The 23,714-nt window shown below is 38.5% G+C and overlaps 1 protein-coding gene across 2 annotated transcripts in view; it reads left to right on the plus strand.

Moving 5' to 3' along the window:
• Positions 1–23,714, plus strand: part of PRDM5 (PR/SET domain 5) — an 85,463-nt gene that overhangs the window by 16,463 nt on the left and 45,286 nt on the right. For both annotated transcript variants that reach the window (XM_063336016.1, XM_063336017.1), the window contains exons 4-10: positions 9,512–9,692; positions 10,393–10,567; positions 11,749–11,841; positions 12,112–12,233; positions 14,599–14,678; positions 21,017–21,101; positions 22,409–22,566. In XM_063336016.1, the coding sequence (XP_063192086.1) occupies positions 9,512–9,692; positions 10,393–10,567; positions 11,749–11,841; positions 12,112–12,233; positions 14,599–14,678; positions 21,017–21,101; positions 22,409–22,566 (894 nt within the window). The remainder of the gene's footprint in view (positions 1–9,511; positions 9,693–10,392; positions 10,568–11,748; positions 11,842–12,111; positions 12,234–14,598; positions 14,679–21,016; positions 21,102–22,408; positions 22,567–23,714) is intronic.

Here is a 23,714-nt window from a genome sequence, read left to right on the forward strand (position 1 = left end):
ACTGTAGAAATGAATAGGTAACCGTATATCTGGCTGAGTCAGGACGAATGATTTCGAGGCCTAGTTGTGTTTCATGATAAACTCAGGTGTGGTCTTAAGTGTGCGGAAAGCAGAATTGTGTGTTTGCTTTGTAGTTTAAAATTTAATGTAAGTGTGACATGTTTGAAAGCAAGCATGGTGCTTAAAATATTCCAGTAGAAAACAACAGAGAATTGAAGGATCTAATTGTCCGATAGGATGATCATAGAATCATAGAATTGTTAGATTCTCTTGTTAGATGATCTTTAAGGTCCCTTCCAACCCCCTTGCCATGGGCAGGGACACCTCCTACTAGATGAGGTTGCTCAGAGCCCCATCCAGCCTGGCCTTAAAAACTTCTAGGGATGGGGCTTTCACCACCTCTCTGGGCAACCTGTTCCAGTGTCTCACCACCCTCATGGTGAAGAACTTCTTCCTAACGTCCAGTCTGAATTGTTCCGTCTCTAGTTTTAATCCATTCCCTCTAGTCCTACTGTTACCTGACATCCTAAAAAGTCCCTCCCCAGCTTTCTTGTAGTAGCCCCCTTAAGATACTGGTAGGCCACTGTAAGGTCTCCTCGGAGCCTTCTTTTCTCCAGACTGAACAACCCCAACTCTCTGTCTGTCCTCGTAGGAGAAGTGTTCCAGCCCTCTGATCATCCTTGTGGCTCTTCTCTGGCCATGTTCCAGCACATTCATATCTTTCTTGTAGCAGGGGCTCCAGAATTGGACGCAGTACTCCAGGTGGGGTCTCACGAGAGTGGAGTAGAGGGGGAGAATCGCCTCCCTCGACCTGCTGGCCATGCTTCTCCTGATGCAGCCCAGGATACGATTGGCTTTCTGGGCTGCTAGTGCACACAAAAGATGATTAGGTAACTATATATCTGGCTGAGTCAGGACTAATGAAAAGGAGAATTATTTATCAGTATTTCTTGAAATTATTATTCTGCTTTTTCATCATGAGATTACTTTTTTCCTAGGATTTGCCTGCATATCGTTGACAAAAGAATTAAAAAACGTATTTTGAGGCCAAATGAAAATAAATTTATTTTTCCTTGCCAAGAAAACAAAATTCATTTCTGATGAAATAAAACAGGGGAAAAAATATTTTAAAACTGCGAAGTAGAAAAGGAATACTGGTAAAGCCCTAGCACGCAGTTCTGTGAAAGATGCATTATTGTGGTTCCCCCCCCGCCCCTTCCCTTCTATTCAGAGTCAGTGGCACTCCCCTGTAGTAATTTCAGTTTCTGTGTTGATGACCTGCCCAACTCAAATCTTTTACTTGCCAGAGGGACGGTTTGGTTATTTGGGTCTTAAGCAGACAGTGCGCAGTGAGATTGCTGCCTCCAGTTCACCCACAGACCTGGTATCAACCTCCCTCTTCCTATCCCTGTTGTGAGCTTTTCTGTGATTTCCGTTCCGCCGTTGTATCTCTTACCGCGTTTCTTCTGCTTGGCTTTTCTTCCTTTATCACAGTAGTTGAACGCTACTATTAGCAGTGTACTGCGTTGGGAAACCTAACAGGTTCTTTGGCAGCCTTTGGTTGATTTGTGCCTCCTGCCTTCCCAAACTTTGGCTTTACTGAATGTCGGTCTGTGGCATTCCATCACACATTGCTGGCTGAACGTGACTGCAGTTTTGCTGGTGATGTTGTTTCCTTGAACCTTGTTGCTGTTCCTGGTTTAGTTTACTGTGGACAGCCTCATCTGCTTTTCCTCTGGGCCTCTACTCTAGGTTGTCATCTCTTGTTTAGACCTCTTTAGGTCTTAACATCCAGGCTACAATTGAATTTTTGAGTAATAGACAAGAAAGTGTTCACCACTCATGGCAGAAACTCTTGTCAGCACTCACTGAATGACTGCTTTATTACGCTTTCCCTGCTGTCTATGACAAGCCAATGGGTAATTTAGTATGACCAACTGCCTGTGCAATTATATCTGTATGTTTTCCTTCTCTCTTTGTCTCTCAGTTATACCAGGAGCTATCAAAAGATTTGTTGTCCTGCTTATGGTACCAAATATGAAGGGTCCTCATACATGAGGAGTCATAGGTGTTAATCAGTGATTAGCATGTCATCAGCGTGTAGGCAGTGTGATGGCAAATTACAGTCAATGTTAGCAAATGCAAAAGAGGGAGCAGTGTGAACAATTAGTGTTCACTATTAAATTTTAAATAAAATGCTTGGTAAAATGACCTGAAATTCTGAATAGAAGTTTTAATGGAATATCCAGTGTGTGCCTAGTGGGTTTTTTGGTAATGAAAATGATTATTTAAATAAAGAAATGGAAAGAAACTGTTATACTGTGTTGCATTATGCCTCGCTTAGAGTGTGCTTAGTGCTTTTCGCATGTCCTTTTTTTAAAGGATTGTATCAGAGCTAAAAGGATGGTTTAAGAAGAAAGAGTGGCAAGAATGTTAGTCCTGTAAAAGTTTCCACAGAAAAACATTTGGAAAAGTTACAGGGAAGAACAGAGTAAACATGATCAGCATGTACAAAATGATGAAAAGTATAGGAAAGGCAAACTTAAGAAAACAAACAAAAATTTACTAAATTGTCGTAGTTTTCTTTTAGCACCATCAATAATCAGCTGCCAAAGTAACTTGTGTGTTCCATGTGAGTGATGTTGAAGCTGTATATATATAGAGATATATATGTAGAAGTATTTAATTGCACATAATGTGAATAGGTACTATTTGTGTTGAAAAAAGCTGAATATGCATTTCTTTGCAGGGTTTGATCTCACTTCAGTAGATGGAGATTCAAATCCCAAAGGTCTGCTATTCCTTTAAGGGGGGGAAAAAAAAACCCCCAACAAGACAGCCCACAAATCCTTCAGGATTTTAATTACACAATTTTTGCCTTTAATGTTAAGCAGATTTAAGGCCACTTGGTGCAGTAGCACTTTGTTTGATGAAATCAGTGGGCAAAACATGGGTGGAATGTTTCCACTAATGATACCCTTTAATGTGAACTGGGAGTTGCCTGCTTGCCACCAAAGATGATGAAATGATGTTTTACAAAGGGGAAAAAGTCATCAATTACGTTAGTAAAGTTGGTTTAGCTTTGTTATCGTTACTCCAGTTAACGTGGAAAAAAAGTTTGCATTGCTGAACAAGTACCTAAATTAATTTTAAAAAAAATACAGATTATGACATCAAAAAAAAAATCCCTAATCTTAAACCAACTGGATGATTACATATTATATAATAAAGTAGAATATGTCTGCATAGTTATAGAAAGGGCTAATTAGCTAACTAAGAGGAGAAAACAGAGTGGTTAGAGACTTTGTTCTAACTAGCACATTATAATTACCCTTGTGAAATGTAGATTTTCTCCAGACACTTGTATTTTATGAAGATTTTTGTGGGCTTGGCTGAATTTTTAAACAGGTATTTGATTTTTCGCTCTCGGTTGTACTGTGTAATCTTTAAAGTGAGTCTTTAGCAGTGATTCTCACAAGCTAAAATTGATTCATTGAGAATATATGACCAACATTAATGATACTAGCCTATAAAATGTGAAAATAAAGTAAACCACAGTGATAGAGCAGGGGCTTCGCTTGCTTGTCCTAAGTCTTTTCTGTGAATGCTTAAGAACTTAACGCTGGTTGTCTGCTTCACAGCTGCCCCTCTGTGATTTTCTAGGAGACTGTGTACGCACTAACAAAAAATGTGAACAGAAAGTAAATGATTTCCTTGTTTATACCCACTAAAGCTAATTTCCGCTAGTTATCTTGCCAACTAGTTTTCTTGCCAGTCTCCAAATACTCCAACGTGAGCTTTTTGATCTACTCTGGGAACATTTCAAATCCTGATGGCATTGCTCTATTTCAGATAAAAGATTATAACTTTTATCCCTACTAAAGTGATTGGTAATCACTTGCTGTGTAGCACTCGGTATTCAGTTTAAAAGAAGATGAAGTGAATGCGTATCTCCCTGTATACAAGTAAAGTAGACCCTGTTCTGGGTTGACTGAAAAATATGATTAGATCATCATAGTGTTAATTGTACCCAATGATCATGTTTAGACCTTGTACAAAATGCTTCCTGTGGTGAAAAAGTGCCTTGGCATGGGATTTTGGTTTTTTTTTTTAAGTAAACTTGGTCAGGTTTTTTGTTTGGATTTTTTTGGGGGTTGGAGGGTGTGTGGTTGGTCTTTATTTTTTTTTTCTATTTCTTCCTGTAATGCTATGTATTTTGAAAAACATTAGTTCTGGTGGGAGCTCTTGGTGTTGTGGGGAGCATTCTGGAGGTTGAGTTTTGCCTTCGCTCCTGGAGGAAAATGCGATGTTTGGGTTGTCTTTGACTGGGAAGGCAGGGGAAGTATTTTTAACAGCTGTGCCGTGAGTAATGTCACTGTGCGGCTGCTAGAGAAGGACAGAAAGGTTGAAGGGTACCTGCGTATGTACCAACTCCTTTTCTGAGGTTTTTGCAGAGCTGAATTGCTGGAGGCTTCTGTAGCATTTCAGGTAGTAACTGAATGAGTTAATCCTCTACTCTAAAGTAGCTTTAAAATTACAACTTTTACACTAACAGAAACCATGTGAATTGTAATCTCTTTTGCCATGGGCTATTCCTAGCTATTTACTTATAAATATGACTTCTGATATGTAGCAAAAATGCATTGTAATTATGATAATCAAGAGGAAATGGCTCCTATCAAAAATGCCACACTTTGTTGTTTTCATTTTTTTTAGACTGGTAGAGTGTTATCTTTTCCAGCATTCCTTTATCCAGAATGGATAAATTTATCTGTTTGTCAGTAGTAATTTTAGTAAACACTCTCTGCTGGAGGTTGCTATGCAAAACAGATCCTGTTGTTAGCATCGGAACTGTTTTATAAACAGAAATGCAGCCAGATAGAGCTTTAAATTCAAATATTTTTTCATCAGCAAGTAGACTCTGAGAACGGTATGCTGTAGCTTAGAAAAATGAGAGTTAGAATAATGACCAGCAAAAATTAATGTGAAGGAGGATATTTATTGGGAGGTGGTAGAATGGTTTAAAGTCATATTTCGCAAATGTGTGTTTGTTAGTGTGGCATAATTCAGTGATGTCCTGGTTGATCGAGGTGAAAACCCCGCTGTTCAGTAACAGTAAATGTCTTCAGAGGAAGATTAGCATGTGAGAGACAGCGCTGTAGTAAAACTGGACTGTCTAAAAGCAAGAGAGAGGGGAAGACGCAAGGAGAGGAAGGACAAATTGTGTTAGGCTGCTTAACAAACTTACCTATTACAGGACAGTTTTGTGACTAATTGAAACTTACCGGTGGCTTGAGTGCTACCAAGGAAAGATAAATTTGTTATGCAATGTAAGAAGAATGTGAACATAGCAGTTGGCTTCCTGCATGCTCAGAGGGGAGAACTAAAAATGTGTTCAATTCTTGAAGTTTTTGCAGGAGAAGGGAGATTTTTTTTTTTAATTTCAAGCTCGTGTACATTTGTTGAATACATACTAGTGCTGTTCAGGTATTCTGTTATTGAAGAATTTGAGATAAGTTTCTGATGAATGAAATAAGTGGTTTTCTCCATGGAATTCCTTGAACTATATACCCATTACACTTTTGATTTTTGCAGTAGGAACCTGCTGCATACCAGGTTCTGTGTAATACCAAACAACCGTGAGCAGGAAAATCATTTAGACCCTTTTCAGCTCTGAGGTTACAGAATCTTTTTGTAAATTTAAATGTAACTCATTTATGATTTTAGGCTTGCTTAATACTGAGCTGGTGCATAGAGTGGTAATATTAAGGTTCAAAAAGATTTACTTTTCTTACCGCTCCATGGATTTCTAAGGGCCTCTCTTCCTAAGTTTTGCTGTCACTTAAGTGCTTTACTGTTTTACTTTTCACCGCAAAAGCTTTCAGTAAGAAGAATAATCATATCTCAAAGGTTGCCTACCTTACCTTGCAATATGGCACAATAGGAATAGATCAGTAGACAGAGCTGAGGCTTCTGTGTCTCCTTCGTGTGTCGTTCAGGTGCTATACTTTCAGTTAGATATAGTCTGAGTTCCTGAACGTCTCTGTTACCTGTGTGTGTTAAAGATGGGGTGGTTTTTTTGTTTGTTTGTTTTCTTGGTTTTTTGTGGGTTTTGTGTTTTTTTTTTTTTTTTTTTTTTTTGGAACAGAAGTCTCCCGGGGATCCCCCAGTCTCTTTGTCATCCATTTCTTCTTCCTTGCTTGAGAGGGGCAAGGGTCTCTTGGTCCCCAGCAGCACCTCTGTAAGGCTGGCTTGATTCACCCTCTTCCCCAGGGATCTGCTCCCCTTCTTGGGAGGGCATTGTTACTCTGATCCCGTCTTTCCAGGCACCACATGCCCTCTTTGACCTTTCCTGTGCCTGAGCTTGTGGCTTTGTCTTCTCCTCCTGCAGCCCCCAAGAAATCACCTGCACATGTCCAGGATTGGGGGTTCTGCCCTCGCAGGCTTTGCCAAGATTGGTTTTACTCTGGCAAACGCGACACCCTGGAGCTGCAGGCAAAGATCAGGAAAAGGGAGTGTGCTTGTTTGGTGAGTGAGCAAGGGAGAACTGGCAGAACAGGTAGGCCAAAGAGCTGTCTTGCTGCCAGGAAATTGGGTTTAGAGGGAAGACAGTGCTTTAGGAGGAGAGCTTTTGGGCACAGGGGGGAAAATTGGTAAGGATTAGGACAGCTGGGCTGGAGCCAGCTGGTCAAGCTCTGGAGCCTGGAAGAGCCCTATGCTCCCTCAGGTACCACAAGACTATCTGCTTCCTCCTTCTCCTGTGTTTTCAGCTGTCAGGGGTGATGACATGTGTCTGTCTTATGCTTTTGGATGAAAGTGTGGTGGGCTGTCAGTGCTTCTTGGCCCATGTTCCCTGTCAGCCTCCCCTCCTACAAAGCACATATGAAGGGGTGTAACTGGATGGAAAAGCCAAGAATCTGAATGGGAGAGGTTCCTGTCGTGGTGCAAAAATGGGACAGCATGAGCTGTTGGAACAGGAAAATGGTATCGGTCAGGTCAGCGCGGCCCATAACTTAAAAGACGAAAGGCAAGGCAGAGGATGAGAAGCAAAGTGGAATAATAAACCAGAAGTAGTGTGAAGGGAGGTTGTGATGACACCATGACCAGCGCTTGGAATTTTCTCCAGTTGTGGCCTGCTGCAGAGGAATGTTGTTAACACAACTGGCATGGCCTAAGCAGATTGGCACGTGGAACAACTGCAGATGTGTTCTTAGTATATGGGAGGACTATTAAAATTACTGGGGAAGATTTCTTCCTACATTCACTGTGTCTGTGCCTCTGTGCATGTAGACAAATGTGCTTCATGCAGATGGTGCTGGTGGAGGTAGAGACTCAAATTCCTTTGTGGTTCTGGAGAACTTCCATTGCTTTCCAGTGAAAATGCTGAGGAGCTGCTACAATGTGGGTATATCTGAATTAATTAGTGCTCGGAATACCTGACTATTAACATTTGTTTGTCTGGAAAAGCCAAACAAATTAGCTTTGGAGGAGGAAAGGGTTTGAGCTGTGCTTTAATTTGGGTTGGCACCAAAGCTAATTTCTTTTCAATGCAAACAAATCACTCAAGCATTGAGTGTCTGTAGTACTTGTTCCATTAATCTTTTTACTAACCAAAAGTACACCAACAGGAAAGAACCAGGGGTTTTTCAGGCACAAATGGCTATAAAATAAGCCCCAGATGCACATGAGGGAAGTGCAGACATGGCGAGGATGCAGCAGTATTGCAAAGAGCTTGGTTGTTGGGACTCATTCACTTGGTCTGGGTTAACCTGAATAATTAGTTCTGGTTGCTGTTCTGCCAGATTTACTGTCTGGTGTAACATGTGTCATGTATGATCTAATTGACGTGTGCTATTTGGTTCTTTAATAAATAAGTTTGGGACTTTATTTTTGCCTAGGATACATGGCTTTTTCTTTTTCCTCTTTTCTGTTTTTTTGGTTTTTTTTTTTGGCAAGCCAGTAATAGGTATGTGTTTCCATTTATAAGGTTGTCTTGCTTTGAAAATAAAGTTGTCCTAAACAGTGATGTATTGGAGGTTTACCCCAGTGGTTTTTATTCTGTCCAAGTGGAAACTGTAGAAAGACCTTTTACTTTTCCTCATGTCAAGAGTTTTGGTACATGGTTTAAGTTTAGACTGCAGTAAATTAAAGGTGTCTGCACCTTGGCAGAGGCATGAAAAACAGTGTCTCCTAGATGTATGCAAAAATTAGGGTGGCATGCTGACCATATCTGGACTGCAGAATGTATCTTGAAAAAAAATAATAAATGCATAACTTGTTTTGTTTTCAAATGCTGCTGTTGAGATAAGAACAAAAAAGTGGTGTGTCCTTGAAAGCAGCAGCTGTATCAAGTCTATTGAATTAAATAGGTTTTGCTCTTGTGTGACAATATCTTGTGTAATATATAACAGACCTTCTAAAGCTTGAGGAATACTATATCCCTGTTGACAGTTTAAATCAATCTTAGTATATTAAAAAAAATTAAAAATCATTATCTTGTCCTTGTGTGATGAAGCTTGTTACAAAATACATGGCTAGATGTAAAGAAGCTTCAATTAACTTTTCTGGATGTTAATCAGATAAGCTTTAAGATTTATGATAGAACTTGGAAGTCTTCATTGCGTAAAAATGGGTCTCCTTTGGTGCTTCGAGTAGTACCTGAAGCAGTTGGTTCACATATGGCGAAAAAAAAAAAAGCAGCTCTCTATATCAGTTCAGGAGACAGCTGGTTTTGCTATAGGTCTCCCCTGCCCCCCGTGCCAACCTTGGTAACTTTGATTTTGTCAAAGACAAAAGTTGTTAGCTTACGTAGCTATGCGGAAGCTTGTTCATTCATTGTGGAGAAGGTTTTGAAGCTTAGTATTATGCAGGTTTGTCCTCTCATGCGGCATCTGGGGATGGATCTTTGGCCTTCTGTGGATCTGTGTATCTATGCTGATTTAAACCAGTGGAGGGTTTTGATCTATTAGTTTAAAGTGTGTTAGAGATGCGCCTGCCAACTTGATGGTGAAGATGACTGACCAGGCTTGAAAGCCTGTTCATGAAGAAGGCTGGGATCTTAAGGGGAGAGAGAAAGAAAATAACACTATGTAAACATGCTACTGAAAGCTGGTTTATAATTCATGCAGCCCATGGGGGACAGAGCTAAAGCTGTATTGGTTATTTAAATTTTGTTGTTTTCCTAACACTCAACTGTTTCGTTTTTGAACTCTGAAGTTCTTGTCAGGCAGAGTGTGGCAGAAAAGGACTCTTACATCACCTTCACCTTGGTCTAGGCTACAATGCACAAGGGAAAAGCCTCACAAGGTGAGGCGGGGAACATTTCCAGAATACCGGAATACAAGAGCACTTTATCCATGCAGCCACGCTGGGGAAGAAGTCTCGGAAAGGCTGTTCTAGCATTGTGCTCCCTCAGGAATGGAGCCAGCCCTTCCACCGTTGAGGGCTAATGTTAGTTCAGGGTCTTTTTCTGACATAATTATTTATGGCTTCTGCTTACTGTTTGCAACAGGAAGGGGAAAATATTTTCTATCTGGCTGTGGAAGATATTGAAACAGACACAGAACTTCTGATTGGGTACTTGGACAGTGACATGGAAGAAGAGGAGGAGGAGGAAGAAGTAACTGTTATCCAGGAAGATGAAGACAGTGGCAACAATAAAGAAGTGCAAGCAGCTGGCGAAAAAACTGCGGGTGAGCAATATGTAAAAAACAGGATAACTTGAGAGATGAAATGCAGTAACAAAGAAGGAAGAGAACATTAACCGCACAGGATTGGGAAACTGGAAGGCTCTCTGGGTTTAGACTGAGCTCTTATATGGTTTTTTACTTGTGTTTTGGTTTGGTTGAGGTTCTTTTCTTTGCCTAATAAGTCCTGTGAATTACTGAGTGAAGGAGTGAGCCTAGATTTCATTAGAAGTTGCCATTAGTTTTTGAACTAAAGGTAGAGTTCATTTCAGCTGACACATAGTCTTATGAAAGCTAAGTTTTTGCTCTAAGAGGGGTAGTTTTCCTCTTACTTAAATGGGATAGAAATAAATGTTTTCATAAAACTGTTCAGCGAATCCTAAGGTAAGGTGTCTAAGAAAAGGAAGGTGATTTGAGCTGCCTGGTGAATTCTCAGCATCTTTATCAAAGTAGAGATAAACCTGGATGACTAATGTAGGCTAACAGCTGAAGTCACACCCAATTTAATACTTTGCATCCCTTTTCAATAATGCTGTTGGTAACTTACTGAAGATAGGCAGCCTATAACCCATTCAGAGACAATGTCTTTTGTGAATTTTGTCATACCACTTTGCATAATCTGTTTCTGGCAGTGAGTTTCTCCTAATGTAACCAAAATATTCCCTGAAAACTATTCCTTTTCTGTTTATTGCCTCCGATCATGCAGATCCCCTCACCTGTAAAGAGGACCACGCATGCCCAAACTGTGAATCCAGTTTTGCCAGCCAGGAGATTCTAGCTGAACATCTTCAGACTTTGCACCAAAAACCCAGTGAGGAAAAGGAATTTAAGTGCCGAAACTGTGGAAAGAAATTCCCTGTTAAACAAGCTCTACAAAGACAGTGAGTAGGAGCGGGAGTGTTTTTTCAGAGATCATTTAAATCAATTTCATTCAATCATGTCTTTCTTTTGGTTTAATAACAATTTAAAAGATTAATGTAAAGGCTAAGGGTACAAATACATAAGCATAAAAAAGCTTAATGTTAATTTCTTGTATTTGAAGACTTCAATTTGAATTGCAAAAATGTTGCTGATTTTTGTTTTAAAATCATACACTGTAGACCAGATCAGAGCTGCTATTTGGTGGAAAACCATTGGTCTCCATCAGTGGACTATTTTGTAGTTTAGGAGATGTAATTTTTTAAATTGCGGATGTTGTTACATAACTGAAGTAATAATTAGAAGATGGTGATCTAGGAGGATGAAAGAAAAGGAAAAACAATGCTTCACATTTGCTTAATTAAATATTTGGGTGATGGGGAAAAAAAAACCCAAGTAGAAACATGAAAGACCTGAGACTTAAGAGCACATCTCTACTGTCCTTGATATGTAAATATGCAGTTTTTTTTACTAAAGTCATATACTTTACAATTATACTTTTGTACAAAAACATAACTGTTTTTGTCTTTTGTTGTTTATATATTTTTTGCTTGCAATTAAATGGATATATTACTTATTATACATTTAATTACAGATAGTACATTAGATGCCTAAGATGACTATAGATAGTACACTTAATCTAACTCTCTCGTATGGGAAAGAAACAGATTCATACTGCATAGAATACACTTAAGGCTGCTCTTTTAATAAATTGATCTCTCTTACATATGGATAATGTGAACATGTGTAGAACTGGCAGCTCTGTATGAGCTCTTCTTTCATGGGAATAAATAAAATTACATAGCAAAGAAATATTTGGTGGAGACAATTAAGTATTTCCTCTTGAACTTAGACTTGTTCCTTCTACTCTACAGTGGCAGTTGGATTTGTGCTGTATGGGTAGTTAAGTAAATTTTTACATAGGGCAAAGTGTGAGATTAATCTGTGTGAGGATACAGCAGTATGATCCTGACTCTTGCTGTTTATGCATTTGATTAGTCTCACTGAATTCCAGGAGACTTCACATATGAAATAGGTTACTTGCCTACTTAAGGATTTGTAGAGCTGTAAATATCTTTTTAGCTACTGCAGACCTGTGTAAGGTGTAGAATATTCCCCTTAATTTTTTTTTTTTTTTCTTCAGTGTACTTCAGTGCTCAGAGAATGTCAGCCCAGGAGACTCTTCGAGGAGTTTTCAGTGCTCTGTTTGCAATACTTCCTTCAGCTCAGAATCGAGGTTTTGTGTCTGAGTTACTGGACTGCTGTCGTATCATTGCTGGCCTCCCTTTGCATGTTAGCTCTCAAGCTTGTTAGTTTATGTGACTCCTAACAGTGCAAGAAGTCAAATGCTTTCATTCCTATTTGCTGTAAGTAATGCATGAGGTGGCCTTGGAACTCTGCAGTGCAGCATGCGTCAAGCTCAGAGTACTTGCTACGTGTCTGGTTTCTGTAGATACTGCTCTATGTGTTGCTTTGTTTTTGTTTTTTTACTGGTTATCCTGTGTAGTTACGAACAGCACAAGGAGGCATGCAGAGGGGATGCCAGATTCATATGCAAGGCAGATAGCTGCGGGAAGAGGTTCAAGAGTAAGGATGCCCTGAAAAAACATAAAGAAAATGTTCACAGTGGTAAGAGAGTTTAATGTTTCTTTGGATAAAAGCCCTCTAACATGTTCCTAGCCTTAAATTTGCAAATCGGAGTAAACATTGCCTTTGGTTTCATTTTTAATGGATTCGTTTGTATCAAAAAGAAAATTAAGAAGTAACTAATTGCAAGAGTTAAGTATTCCTCCTTCCCCAAGGAGAAATTACTGCATACCAGATGAATCATCAGTCTACTGCAGAAAAATGTAATAGGAATCTGCAGAAGTTTAAACTAGGCAAATAATAGATAAAGCAAAACATTTCGGTAGTGAGGAAAAGCAACCGCTGGCACAAACGGCTACAGGAAGTGGTGAGTTCTTGATCTTTTTGGTATTTTCAGGACACAATGGGATGTCTTTCTGGAAGACATGCTTCACAAATGATTAGGCTTGATTGAGGGTATTGCACAAAACTGTATAGCCTCTGTTGTGCAGGAAGCCAGAGCAGACAATCCACTAGTCCCATTAGGCCGTAGTGTTTTTATATCTGTGCACTGTGAATCAATAGTTTTCAATCAAACTTCGCTCTGTTTTCATGAAAGGGCAAAATGCTGCTCTCAGGTCCACAATGCAGATCTCAGTTCTGGCATTCTGCTCTCTCTGCATGTCCCCTCTCAATGTCAATGGAAGATCAGTATGTGTGGAGACAGCAGAATACCAGAGTGCAAAGAAAATAGTCTTTAGTTCATGGTGACAGCACTGAGATACTTTGTAAGATTTTCATTACGCGAAATCTTTTTCTTGTGCCAAACTCTTACAGTGTACAGAAACCCTTCCACAACCATTTTTATAAAAGATTATCTCTTTCTCAGTATCTGTAAGAATTTTTTTCATATGTGAGCGTTGTTATGTTTGGGCTTAGCTTTGGTCAGTTATGCAGTGGTGTACAAATTCACACAAATCTCTTGAATGATCACTCCAGGCACGACTGAGAGCAGATGCCTGAAGGATATTTTTGCTCTACCTGTACAATGAGCAGAGCTTTTATTTTACCACTTGGGAGTCGTAGAAATCAGAACCGGTGTCAGTGCAGGAAGGAAAATAATGTACTGCTGTTGAGGGACACCTCTAGAATTCCTTCCTGTCTTGTGTTACCTGAAGGCAAAGGAAAGTAGAAAGGATTGTCACGTGTTGCCAGTTATACAAAGCTATGAACAGATATTCACTATCACCTTTCTCTCCTCTGAAAAGGTCTCACTAATGTTCTTGTAAGTTGAAGTACTAAGTGTATTTCTGTATTTATCTGTATATCAGAAAATATAAACACGAGTTTTATAACAGCAAAAGCATATGTGAGATTAAGTGCTTTCATAGACTACAAATTTAAGTATTGAACCAATCAGTTGACAGGGTACATTGTAGTCAGAAGAATCAACATGATCTGAATTCTTTAGGACAGCAAGAACAGGAAAAATGTAGGATGCTGAGAGTCTGAAGAACTGAGCTGGAAGCCATCTAATGAGTTAGCTTATGATCCAAACTTCCTCTGTGCTTGGCTAAGTGTGACTTTGCCTCCTCTTTTGTTCGAGTATTCAATGTTATATGAACATTTTTCACATAAGGAAATGTCTCGCACGGACATGTAATTATAAACAAAGAATTAGGTTTGTGGTGGCTTTGCCTTGTAATGAAATTGCTTTGTGGGTTATTAAAATGAATTTCAAAAGGTAAATAAGAGAAACCCAATTAAATGCTCTGTCACTTTTTAAAGCAACTGTGAAAAGGGAAGGAAAATACATCTGGTAGCTGACCTGTAGCTTGTTTTGTAGTTTACATTTTAGATGAGATTTCAATTCGTGATCTGGTGCTAATACAAATTCCCTGTCTCTTTCACTTAAAGACAACTAAAGATATTATTTTACATAGCAGAATGCGTAATGCTTTCCTAATAAGAAAAATGCAAAATGGTGGCTTTGACTTCAGTTTGGGATCTTTTTTTGTCATTGCTGCATTAACTCTGTTCAGGAATGTTTCTGTTAAAGCTCTGGTATAAAGGTTTTGAAGATATCAATTGCATTGACTTCTGGAAGAAATCGACTGTTCCCTTATAAAGCGAGTTGTTCTTAGTCGTGAACTGTGCTCTTCATATTGGATTGGTGATGTGTGATAACATCACAAGGGTTTTTTTTCCTTTATTGTTCTGGTTTCCTTGATTTACATTCCATCAGTAACTGGTTTGTTGGACACCCACAGAGAACTCCTGATATGGGACACTTTGAAGATGGGATACAAATGTAAAAATCTTATGTCAGTCAAATGACCTGTGAAAGTCACAAACTCAGTGGAAATATTTAGGTTCTTTCTTAGTACTTCCTTATTAAGATGTTGGTGGTATTTTGTTTCTGTTTCAGGAAATTCTAGGAAGAAGCTGATGTGTTCAGTGTGCAATAAGAAATGTTCTTCAGCAACAAATCTCCAAGAGCATCGAAAGGTCAGTAAGATGAAGGCTAACCCACAGCAGGCTCTGACTCCACTCAGATGTGAGGCTGTGGTGCTTAGGTCACTTGAAAGCTGCTGTAATGCAAACCTCTGGGTAATCTCTTTCATGGTTACAAACCCTATGTATTTTATTGTGGGCATTTGTTTTTGTAATCGCAATCGGTTAAACCAAAGATCTTCCTAAAGTTTTAATGCATCTTTACCAAATACAAAAGTGTTTGTGCTTGTATCGTTTATCCAGTGTTAAGTCAAAGTTGCCTGCTGTTTTTCAGCATTCTTTAAACGCTAAAGCTGAACGTAAAAGTATGTTATGTAATGATTTGATACATACAGACCATGAAAATAGCTTCAGGAGCCTTCAGTTGTTGTACAAAATACAGTCAATCTTTCTTATTACTCTGTGACATACCAGTAAGGGTGTTTATTTGTAATTTAGTTAGGCAGTAGTTAAAAAAAAAATTCTTCCTCAAACCCAAAATTTTAATGTCTCTTTGTTTATGCGTGTAGTCTTTTATAACTGGAACAGGAGGGGTTAACAGTTCAAAAAGCATCTATTGGAAATAAGGGGGTTCATACATGGAATACAGATGGACTATGAACACGAGATTCTGTATCCATTATACCCAAAGGAAGTCCCAGCAAGATTAATTTGATAAATCACTAAAACCCAAGAGATTCTGTTTTTACAAAAAGCTACATTGTACTGTTTATCAGATTAACTGTAAGTCTTTAATAATGCCCTGGTTATAACCTGAATCCATTGAGGATATAGAGGATATCAATTAAAATATGTTGTTGCAAAGAAAGTGGTGGGGCCCCTCCTTTTAACTGTGTTTTTTCTCCTTGCACGTATTAATATGCCCGTCATCTCTTGTCTAAGAGGGCTGTATTTAGTTACTCCTCCGACCAAATTGTGGTATGCCTTGCCACATGTAATTACAATTTTTACACGACAGTGCGCCTTATGGTGGCTGAAAAATCCCAAATGTCATGGTTAGTGTGTCCATTTTATTAAAATGTTCGTTAAGTTTCAGTAGTTGTATTTCTGTGCAGACACTGACACACACTAACAAGCTTTTTAATTAGCATAGATGGTAGATTAGTTGAACACTTACTCATTGTAAAAATCACCATGAAGATTTTGTACATGAAACTTTATTTCCTCTTCTTGATTGGCTTAAAAGTGCCTCTTAAGACATCCAGAAAAATACTCCAGATTCACAGCCTACAAGAAATAGTGAAGGAGATGGCGTGTAGGGATCATGCCTTCTGTTTCTTTGAATTGCTTTGCTTTTGTGGGAAGCAGGGCAGGATCCATCACCAATAATCCCCAAAATATTTGGGCAGGCAATAAAAACAGTAAGAAAATAACAGGTGAAACGGGAAGGAAGGAGAGATTTTTTTTTTCCACCCGTTTCCTGTCAATGTAAGCAATTAAAAATAATGAATAGGAAGGTAAAGTATAGGAGATAATAGAAAATAAGCCCAAACAACAGAAAGAAATCTGACAAATGCAGAGAAAGAAGGTAAAGAGGGTGGCTATAGGGGGGATTGAGAGATCTGTTTACTGTCTGAGGACATGGTCATTCAGATCTGTAGCTTTTGTCATCTTCGATTTAAACCCATTTTTAGCTTTGCATTGTGTGGATTGTTTGTGCCTTAAATATCTAAAGATAAGCCCTTTCTTAGCCCTGCACAACTTAACTTTGCTGTCATTGTCTTATACCCCTTAGTCTCACCCTCTTATTTTCTAGGCTATTGCTTGTATTGTGCTAATTTTTGGTGTCACAGGGGTTTTGTTTATTTTTTAGTTTATCTCAGTATGCTCAAGGAAATAGAGGGCTGGGAGAGACTTCAGGAGACTTTCTATCCTGTTCTATTTTACAGAGGGGAGTAAGCATGTTCCTAAATCGTCCTAGATACTCACTGTCTCATCTCCTGAAAAGTTCCATTAAAAAAAAATTCTACCACCTCCATAGATGTCTCTTTGTATTCTGACTTCCAGCTTTAGTGCCATCAACTTTTTTGAATGCGTTCATTAGTCCAGCATTTGTTTTTTCTGATGTCCTGCTTAAGTCGTCTTTTCTGCAAAGGGAATTAATTGCTCTTTGTCTCATCTGACAGAAAGCCAGGAAAAACTCACCAGTCTTCTTTATAGCAGCTGGCATATTGCACAGTCGTTACGAAGTCCGTTTGCAATTCCTAGGCTGTACAAACACAGTTATCACAACCTTTCTTCATGCATCTGTTTTTACAAACTAGCCTTTAATTTCGTAAGCTTTTTCTTCCGGTGGATTCTCTCTTTTTCACCTGTTTGCTGCTTGAAGTCAGCTGCCCAAATAAGAAGAGCCATGATGCTTACTTGAGCCCCTGGAAGTGCTAAGTATAGTGGAACCAATGTCCTGAGTTTATTAATACAGAGAATACATCTAATAATATATCTCGGAATGACAGGGCTTTCTAACAGCAGCATCATTCTCATTATTCACACTTTGTTTGGAATTCATTAATGTTTTCTGTAGTGGTGCTATGTAAACTTTGGTCATCATGTAACATTTCTGCGTTTGATTTCTCCTTCCTAAATATATATATAAAAATAGATATAAATGTTCCTAAATATTGTGTGTTTTTCTACACTCATTGAGAGTGTAGAAATCACTTTGAATTCTGATTTTGTCTTCCTTAATGATTACAGTCCTACCCAGAATAGTCTCATCTACATTATTTATATTTGATCCTGACCCACTGATATTACTACTCTTTGTGGTGATCAGTATCTTTTTGTTTTCCATTCTGTCTATATCCACCTGTCGTATTTTGTACTATCTTCTCCAATTGTCAAGTGACATCCTTCTATCTGATATTTATAGTAGTTCGTGATTTGGGCTGGTAAGTGCTATGGGAGTATAAAAAAAAAATAAATTCCCAGCAAACACAACTCAGAATGCTGTACAGGAGCTTGCAGAAAACTGGGTAATAGAATGAAAAGGTTTGTTGTAAAATCTCTTTTCTGCAGGTTTGTGATGCCTACTGCCAAAGCAAACGAAACACCATCTGAATTATATTCTAAGTTTGGAAGTTTAAGTAAAATGCAAAATTCAGTCATTGAACAGTGATCATAGTGAGCAAGCGAAGGAGGGGAGCGTTGTCTTCATTGGTGCAGATTCTTGCTGAAGGGCTCCTTTTGTACATTTCAATAGAGGTGTCTCGTGTTTTGGATTTAAACTGCTCACAGGAACTTAAACTTAAGTGAGCATATACATGGGAATAGCACAGGCTGCCGGCCTCTCCACCGAGGCTCTACTGTTCTATAAGTGGAAAGGGAAGAAGAATTCAAACAAATCCCAGCGTTGCTAGTTTCTTTTCCCAGGCTGATGCAGTCAGAATGGATGGTGCTACACTATCGGTACCTGTAGGTGGATTTGGGGGGGATGTGTCTCTTTCTGGTTGTGCTGTGGTGGAATGAGTTCCTGACTCTTGTTGTAGGCGGGTGTTTTTAATGGTCAAGTAGATAATTTGCTGTTAAGAAAGAAGATTAAGGACACCTTTGAGCCTAAAGCAGTAAAGCTTGACTTTGGAAAAGGTTATAAACGAATGCCTGTATGAAATGTAGGTTTGTGCTGTGCTGGTGAGACTAGTTTGTGCTGTTGCCTTTGTGGATTTGTTTAGCAGATTTCTTACGTGAATCTGTAAGATTCCATTAAGAGGCGTGCTGTAGCACAGGCTGCCGGAGAGAGAATGACAGAACTGAGAAGGAATCCTATTCATCATTTAAGACATTTGAGAGTGTTTTATTGTTTATGAAAAATCCTTGATTCCTTCTTAACTTTCTTTGTTGTAGAGCTGGACTTCCTGCAAAGTGATGGTGAGGAGTCACTCTTAAACACCCTCTGTGATTTTTTCCCCCCCTCTCCCCACCTTCTTTCACCTGCCAGTTCCAAGTGTCTCTGCCCTCTTTGTTCAACGCTGGGACATGTTTTGTTCTACTGTGCAATCTCTTTTTCACGATTGCTATGAAAGCCATGGAAAGGTAGAAGAAACCAAGTTTTGAACATCACCTTAAAATTTTCAATAATAATTTAATCATTTCAATTGGATGCAATATTCTGATATCCTTGGTCTCTTACAGCACTGCCTTCCGACAGGCAGCGTCTCATCCAGTACTGGAAGGGGTGGATTGAAATTCAAATTTAGTTTTTGGAAAAGCTGATCGTGGTATCTTCAAAGTGTTAGCTCAGTTTCACCCCCAAAACTCTTTTGAATGACCTTTTGCTTTTCGGTAGACCTAATGAAAATTTTAAGATTGTCAGTCCTGTAAGTGAAGTATATTTACCTGAGCATATGTTAATCTTGTTAAAATGCTTGCTGTTTTGTATAGCACTTTGAAGAGCTACACCTTCAGCTAACATCTAATGCCTACAAAATAATTTTAAGTGTGTCCTGACTTTAATGTTACAGAGGCTTATGTTGATAGCTATTACAGCCCCCAATGAGACTAATTTTGCTACACGAAAAAAATCGTTGCAGGAGCCCTTGTTTGTGGTGTTACAGCCTGTGTACTCATCGAGCGTGTTGCTCGACAAGTTTTCTTAAAATGAAAGTGTTTGAATATCATTATTCCTAAAAAATATTTTCTCTATTTTATTACTGTTGCTTTACCATGTAACTGTACGCTTTTCTAGAGAACTGATTAGAGCGTGCCAGCTATAGAATATACGCTTGACAGCTACAGCTATTTAATGCACATGCACACTAGTCTGTGTCTGATTCTTCTCTAAAGAATTGATTGAAGAGTACCCGCCGTAGAATACATATTTGATAGCTGTAGCTTTTTAATGCACATGCATGCAAGTCTCTCTTCTAATGCAAATGTATTCAATGAGACTGTTTATTAAGCAATGCTCCTAAGTTAAAATCAGACATTTCTATAGTGTTAAAGCACAGTCTGGGTTCTGATGTATTAAATATTACCTTTAAGAATACCTTACAAGTTATTTCAAATAATTGTGTCAGGGCAGGGGGATTCTGAATAGCACTTGGTTGCAGCATTATGTTAATGTCAGTCAACAATCGAAGTAAGAATTTAGATCTTTTGGGAAAGGGTTGAGTAGTAGATTGTGTGTGCAATAAGAGAAATTAATCTGAAATTTGGCTGGGTGAACAGGATATTTGGAACGAATGATCTTCGTTTGAGCTTACCACCTGATTCGGCCTGAGCATTTCGTTAAGCGTCACTGTCCAAAGTGTGCAAATTTGCAGAGATTGTAGGAAATGGCATAACCCATTTTAGTTTATTAAAACATTTAATTTGCTCTAAAGTTAGTTTGTGAGTAGCAGCATAAAAACATGGTGAGGCAGAATACTTAGGGAGACTCTTTTTGGTTGGGTTTTCTTGTTTGTTTGTTTTAAGCATGGAAGTCTTAGTTGAGCTTCTTTTCTGTGCTGTCCACAAATGTTTCTCATTTAGAGTATTCTGTTGAACCTTTGATATTTGTTATTTTTAGCTGCTAGATTCTCCTACAGAAAGTCTATAGAGTTCTCCAAAAAGGCTTTCTGAAACGTGATCTCTGCCCAGAAGTTTTGCTGTCTAAGGCTGCGGTTGCAAAAAGCTGAAATCTCTGTTCAGTTGTGCTGTGACTAGGTTGAGAGGAGGCTGCTGATGGCAAATGTAACACAGCGCAGAAGGTGAATGGTAATGAGGAATAATAAATAACGCAGGATTATTTTTTTTATGATGTGTTAGAAGTTGCAGCTCTGAACTGCCTCTTTTATTTTTCCATCGTTCAGTCCTTGATGACATCATGTGCTGTGATTTTTGAAAATCCTGCTAATGCTTACTGCATTTAGAGTTTTAAGAGGCACTGCTGCCCCTCTGCTATCTTGCCTCTAAAGGCTTTGATGGTACTTTTGAAAGTTTGATACTACTTGTTTTTTAAGATTCTTACAGTAGTAGTTAGGAAGTAGTTACGGTGTTATTTTTACTTATATCTTATTGACTAAAAGAAATGTTCTGAAAAGGTATTATGCATCTGTTTTTTTTTGATGCTTTCATAAGAATGGTATTTTAAATGGATCTGGTATTGCAGATTTGCATAACCTGTGTTTCTACATATAGTTTTAGTGATAATTTTTTGTTGGCGATAATTATTTTTTGAGAGGTGCTCTTGTTCACCGAGGGACTAGCAAGGGGAAATCACAGCGTATGAATGACTATTAGTATAGCTACTGGCTAAGAAATAATTATGGTCTGTTAGAGAATTTTTGTATACGTAAGGTGTGTGATCTTGTTTGAGATGCGTATTTAATTATCATGAAACACTCATTTTGCAGGTCCATGAGATCTTTGAGTGTCAGGAATGTGACAAGAAATTTATTTCGGCTAACCAGCTAAAACGCCATATGATAACTCACTCAGGTAATGTATAACAATAACCCAAACCTATATGTGTGTATGTATTTGATGTCTATTGAATTTTACCTGAATTAGTTTCTTATAAAAGGCTTGATGAATTCTGTGTTGTCCTGAGCTCTTCAAGCAAATCTCAGGTTACAAGGAAATCACCTAAGCTACCCTTTCTAAGCCTTTCAAAAATCCCAGTGTAGTGCTATAGCCGTCTTCCTACTGCTGCTTTGTCACGCTATTTTTTCCGTGCTAGCTGGGGTAGATGATTAGTTAGCTGGGATGGGGCGAAACGTAGCTACTTGGCTTATAGAGGAGGTGAAGAACCAGTGGTTGAAATTTCACGTTGAAGAGAAAAGGATGGGAACTGTGGTGTCCTGGTAGGGATCTGTGATTAAAAAGGGAAAGGTTAATTCATGGATATATATATCTACCTCTGTCTTAGTGGACTCATGTGCACGTAGTTTCCAGTCAGAGGAAGCAGCTCGCACTCCACGCCGTTTCGTAGACCACACACAAATGTTTTTGTCGTGCTTGTCCTTTGCTGGAACAGGTTGCTGTGAGTGGGGAGTGGCCTGTCCGTAGCTTTGGCAGTATGACACAAATTGGCTTGCCAGGATTTCTGATCACGGCAATGTAATGCCTCTGTCTTTCAACAGTGATCAGAAACACCAGCCAACATAATGGAAACACAACGTTGTTCTGTCAAATACATTAGCATTTAAAAAAAATTAAATACAGGTTCTTACAGCAGCACAGGCTTATAATTGAGCTATTTTCTTGGTATCGGTCCGCACCAAAAGCTCATTTCTTGTAACATAATCTATATCTCAGAGGCTCCTAGCTTTCTTTTGACACTCTGGATGAGCATTAATGTAGTTAAGTTGCAGTCACCGGTTGAAGCATAAAGGCTTTTTGCATAGGAACTTAAGGAACTTAGGATTTTGGAAGTTAATATGTATATTGTTAATTAAGTTTTAAAACATTTAAACTGTCATGCCCTCGTTCACATTTGTAATCTGGAAACAGGGTTTTCCTCTTTGAAGTCATTCTCTTTTGATTTAAGCTAATTAATCAGAATTTAGTTTTAGCAATGATTATTGCAAAGAATGTGCCAATTTCTTGAGATGCACCATGGCTCATCTTTTGTGAAGTGACTTAACTGTCTAACATAAAGGGCATTAGATGTCTTTCTAATTGGTTTAATCTGAATTGGGTTGACTTAATTGCAAAAATCTCTCTGAGGAGATGACTGTCTCTGCCTTTCATCTTCTCCCCCTGTATAAACAGGAGATTAAATGTCCCCCACTCATTTTCTGCAGAAAAACGCCCCTACACCTGCGAGGTTTGCAATAAGTCCTTCAAACGACTTGATCAAGTGACTGCACACAAAATAATACACAGTGAAGATAAACCTTATAAATGCAAGCTTTGTGGAAAGGGATTTGCCCACAGAAATGTTTACAAGAATCACAAGAAGGTAAAGCACTCTGCTGTTGTTGTTTACAGGTCTGCCAGCCTCAGATTTGCAGATTTTTTTTTTTCTTCTAAGTGGTTCATCATTAAGCTCTGGCATGCTTATAAACATGGGATTAAAGTATTGGAGGATGTATTTTTTTAGTGTTCTTTGTTATATCCAAAATCTCAAAACACTAAATGAACTCTAGTAAAAAAAAAAAGTGAAATAAGTAGAAGGAAATCACAGTTATTTGGTTAAAAATATCAAATAAATCCCCACTTTGACTTTTCTGTTTGCTCGTTTTCTTTTTTAGTATTAGGTTATCAAGATAAAGATGTAAATTGTCTAAAATGTCAACAATTTTTTGTTTTTTAAAAGATACCATATTTGAATAAAACAAAGTGTAGTCCTGTTGCAGTCATTGTTGGGCTTAGCGGCAGATGCTTTCAAACTCTACTGGATTTGCCCTGGGTTAGTGTTCACACATTAAAACAACATCAGAAGAAAGGTTACCTGCAAAACAAACTCATGAAGGGATGCTCTGCTTCTGTTGATTTAAGCTGAAATCTGCTTGGCCTAATTTCTATAACGCCTGTCATTATTTTGGCCTGGGGGTTACATTTTTTTTTTTAATGGCAAGGCTATATCCATGACTGTTGTTTCAGAATTGCAAGACTCTAAAAAAGAAAGAAAAAATGAATTACCTGTCTGGTTTTGTGCCTAGTATTTTGGAACCCTTTGCTTTTTTCTTTTTTTTTCCCTTTACATTTTTAAAATACTTCCCCTTTCTTCCCCCCTTTTTGATGAAACTGATACGCCCATACTTACAAGCTTTTTTTTGCAGTTTGGCTCATGTTATATGCCATCTGGGAATTTGGCACAGGATCTTTGCACCATCTCTTGCTCTTTGAGCCATAAATCATGTAATAGTAATGCCTCTCGTAGGATGAAATGGTGATGAATGTCTAAACCAGAAAGCATGCGGCAGCCTGCTGAAGGACGAGATTAGCTCCCGTGTATGCTGTGGCTCTATCTTGTTTTAGACTTTATAGAGAAAATGGGGCAGAATCTCACAAATTGGATATATTCTAAGGAAAATGTATAAAACGCTATCTGAAAAGATACTTCTATATCTTAAATTAATAATTTTTGTGTGTTTCCTAATGTGA

Source organism: Chroicocephalus ridibundus, chromosome 5 (assembly GCF_963924245.1).
Source record: "Chroicocephalus ridibundus chromosome 5, bChrRid1.1, whole genome shotgun sequence".
Lineage (NCBI taxonomy): Eukaryota > Metazoa > Chordata > Aves > Charadriiformes > Laridae > Chroicocephalus > Chroicocephalus ridibundus.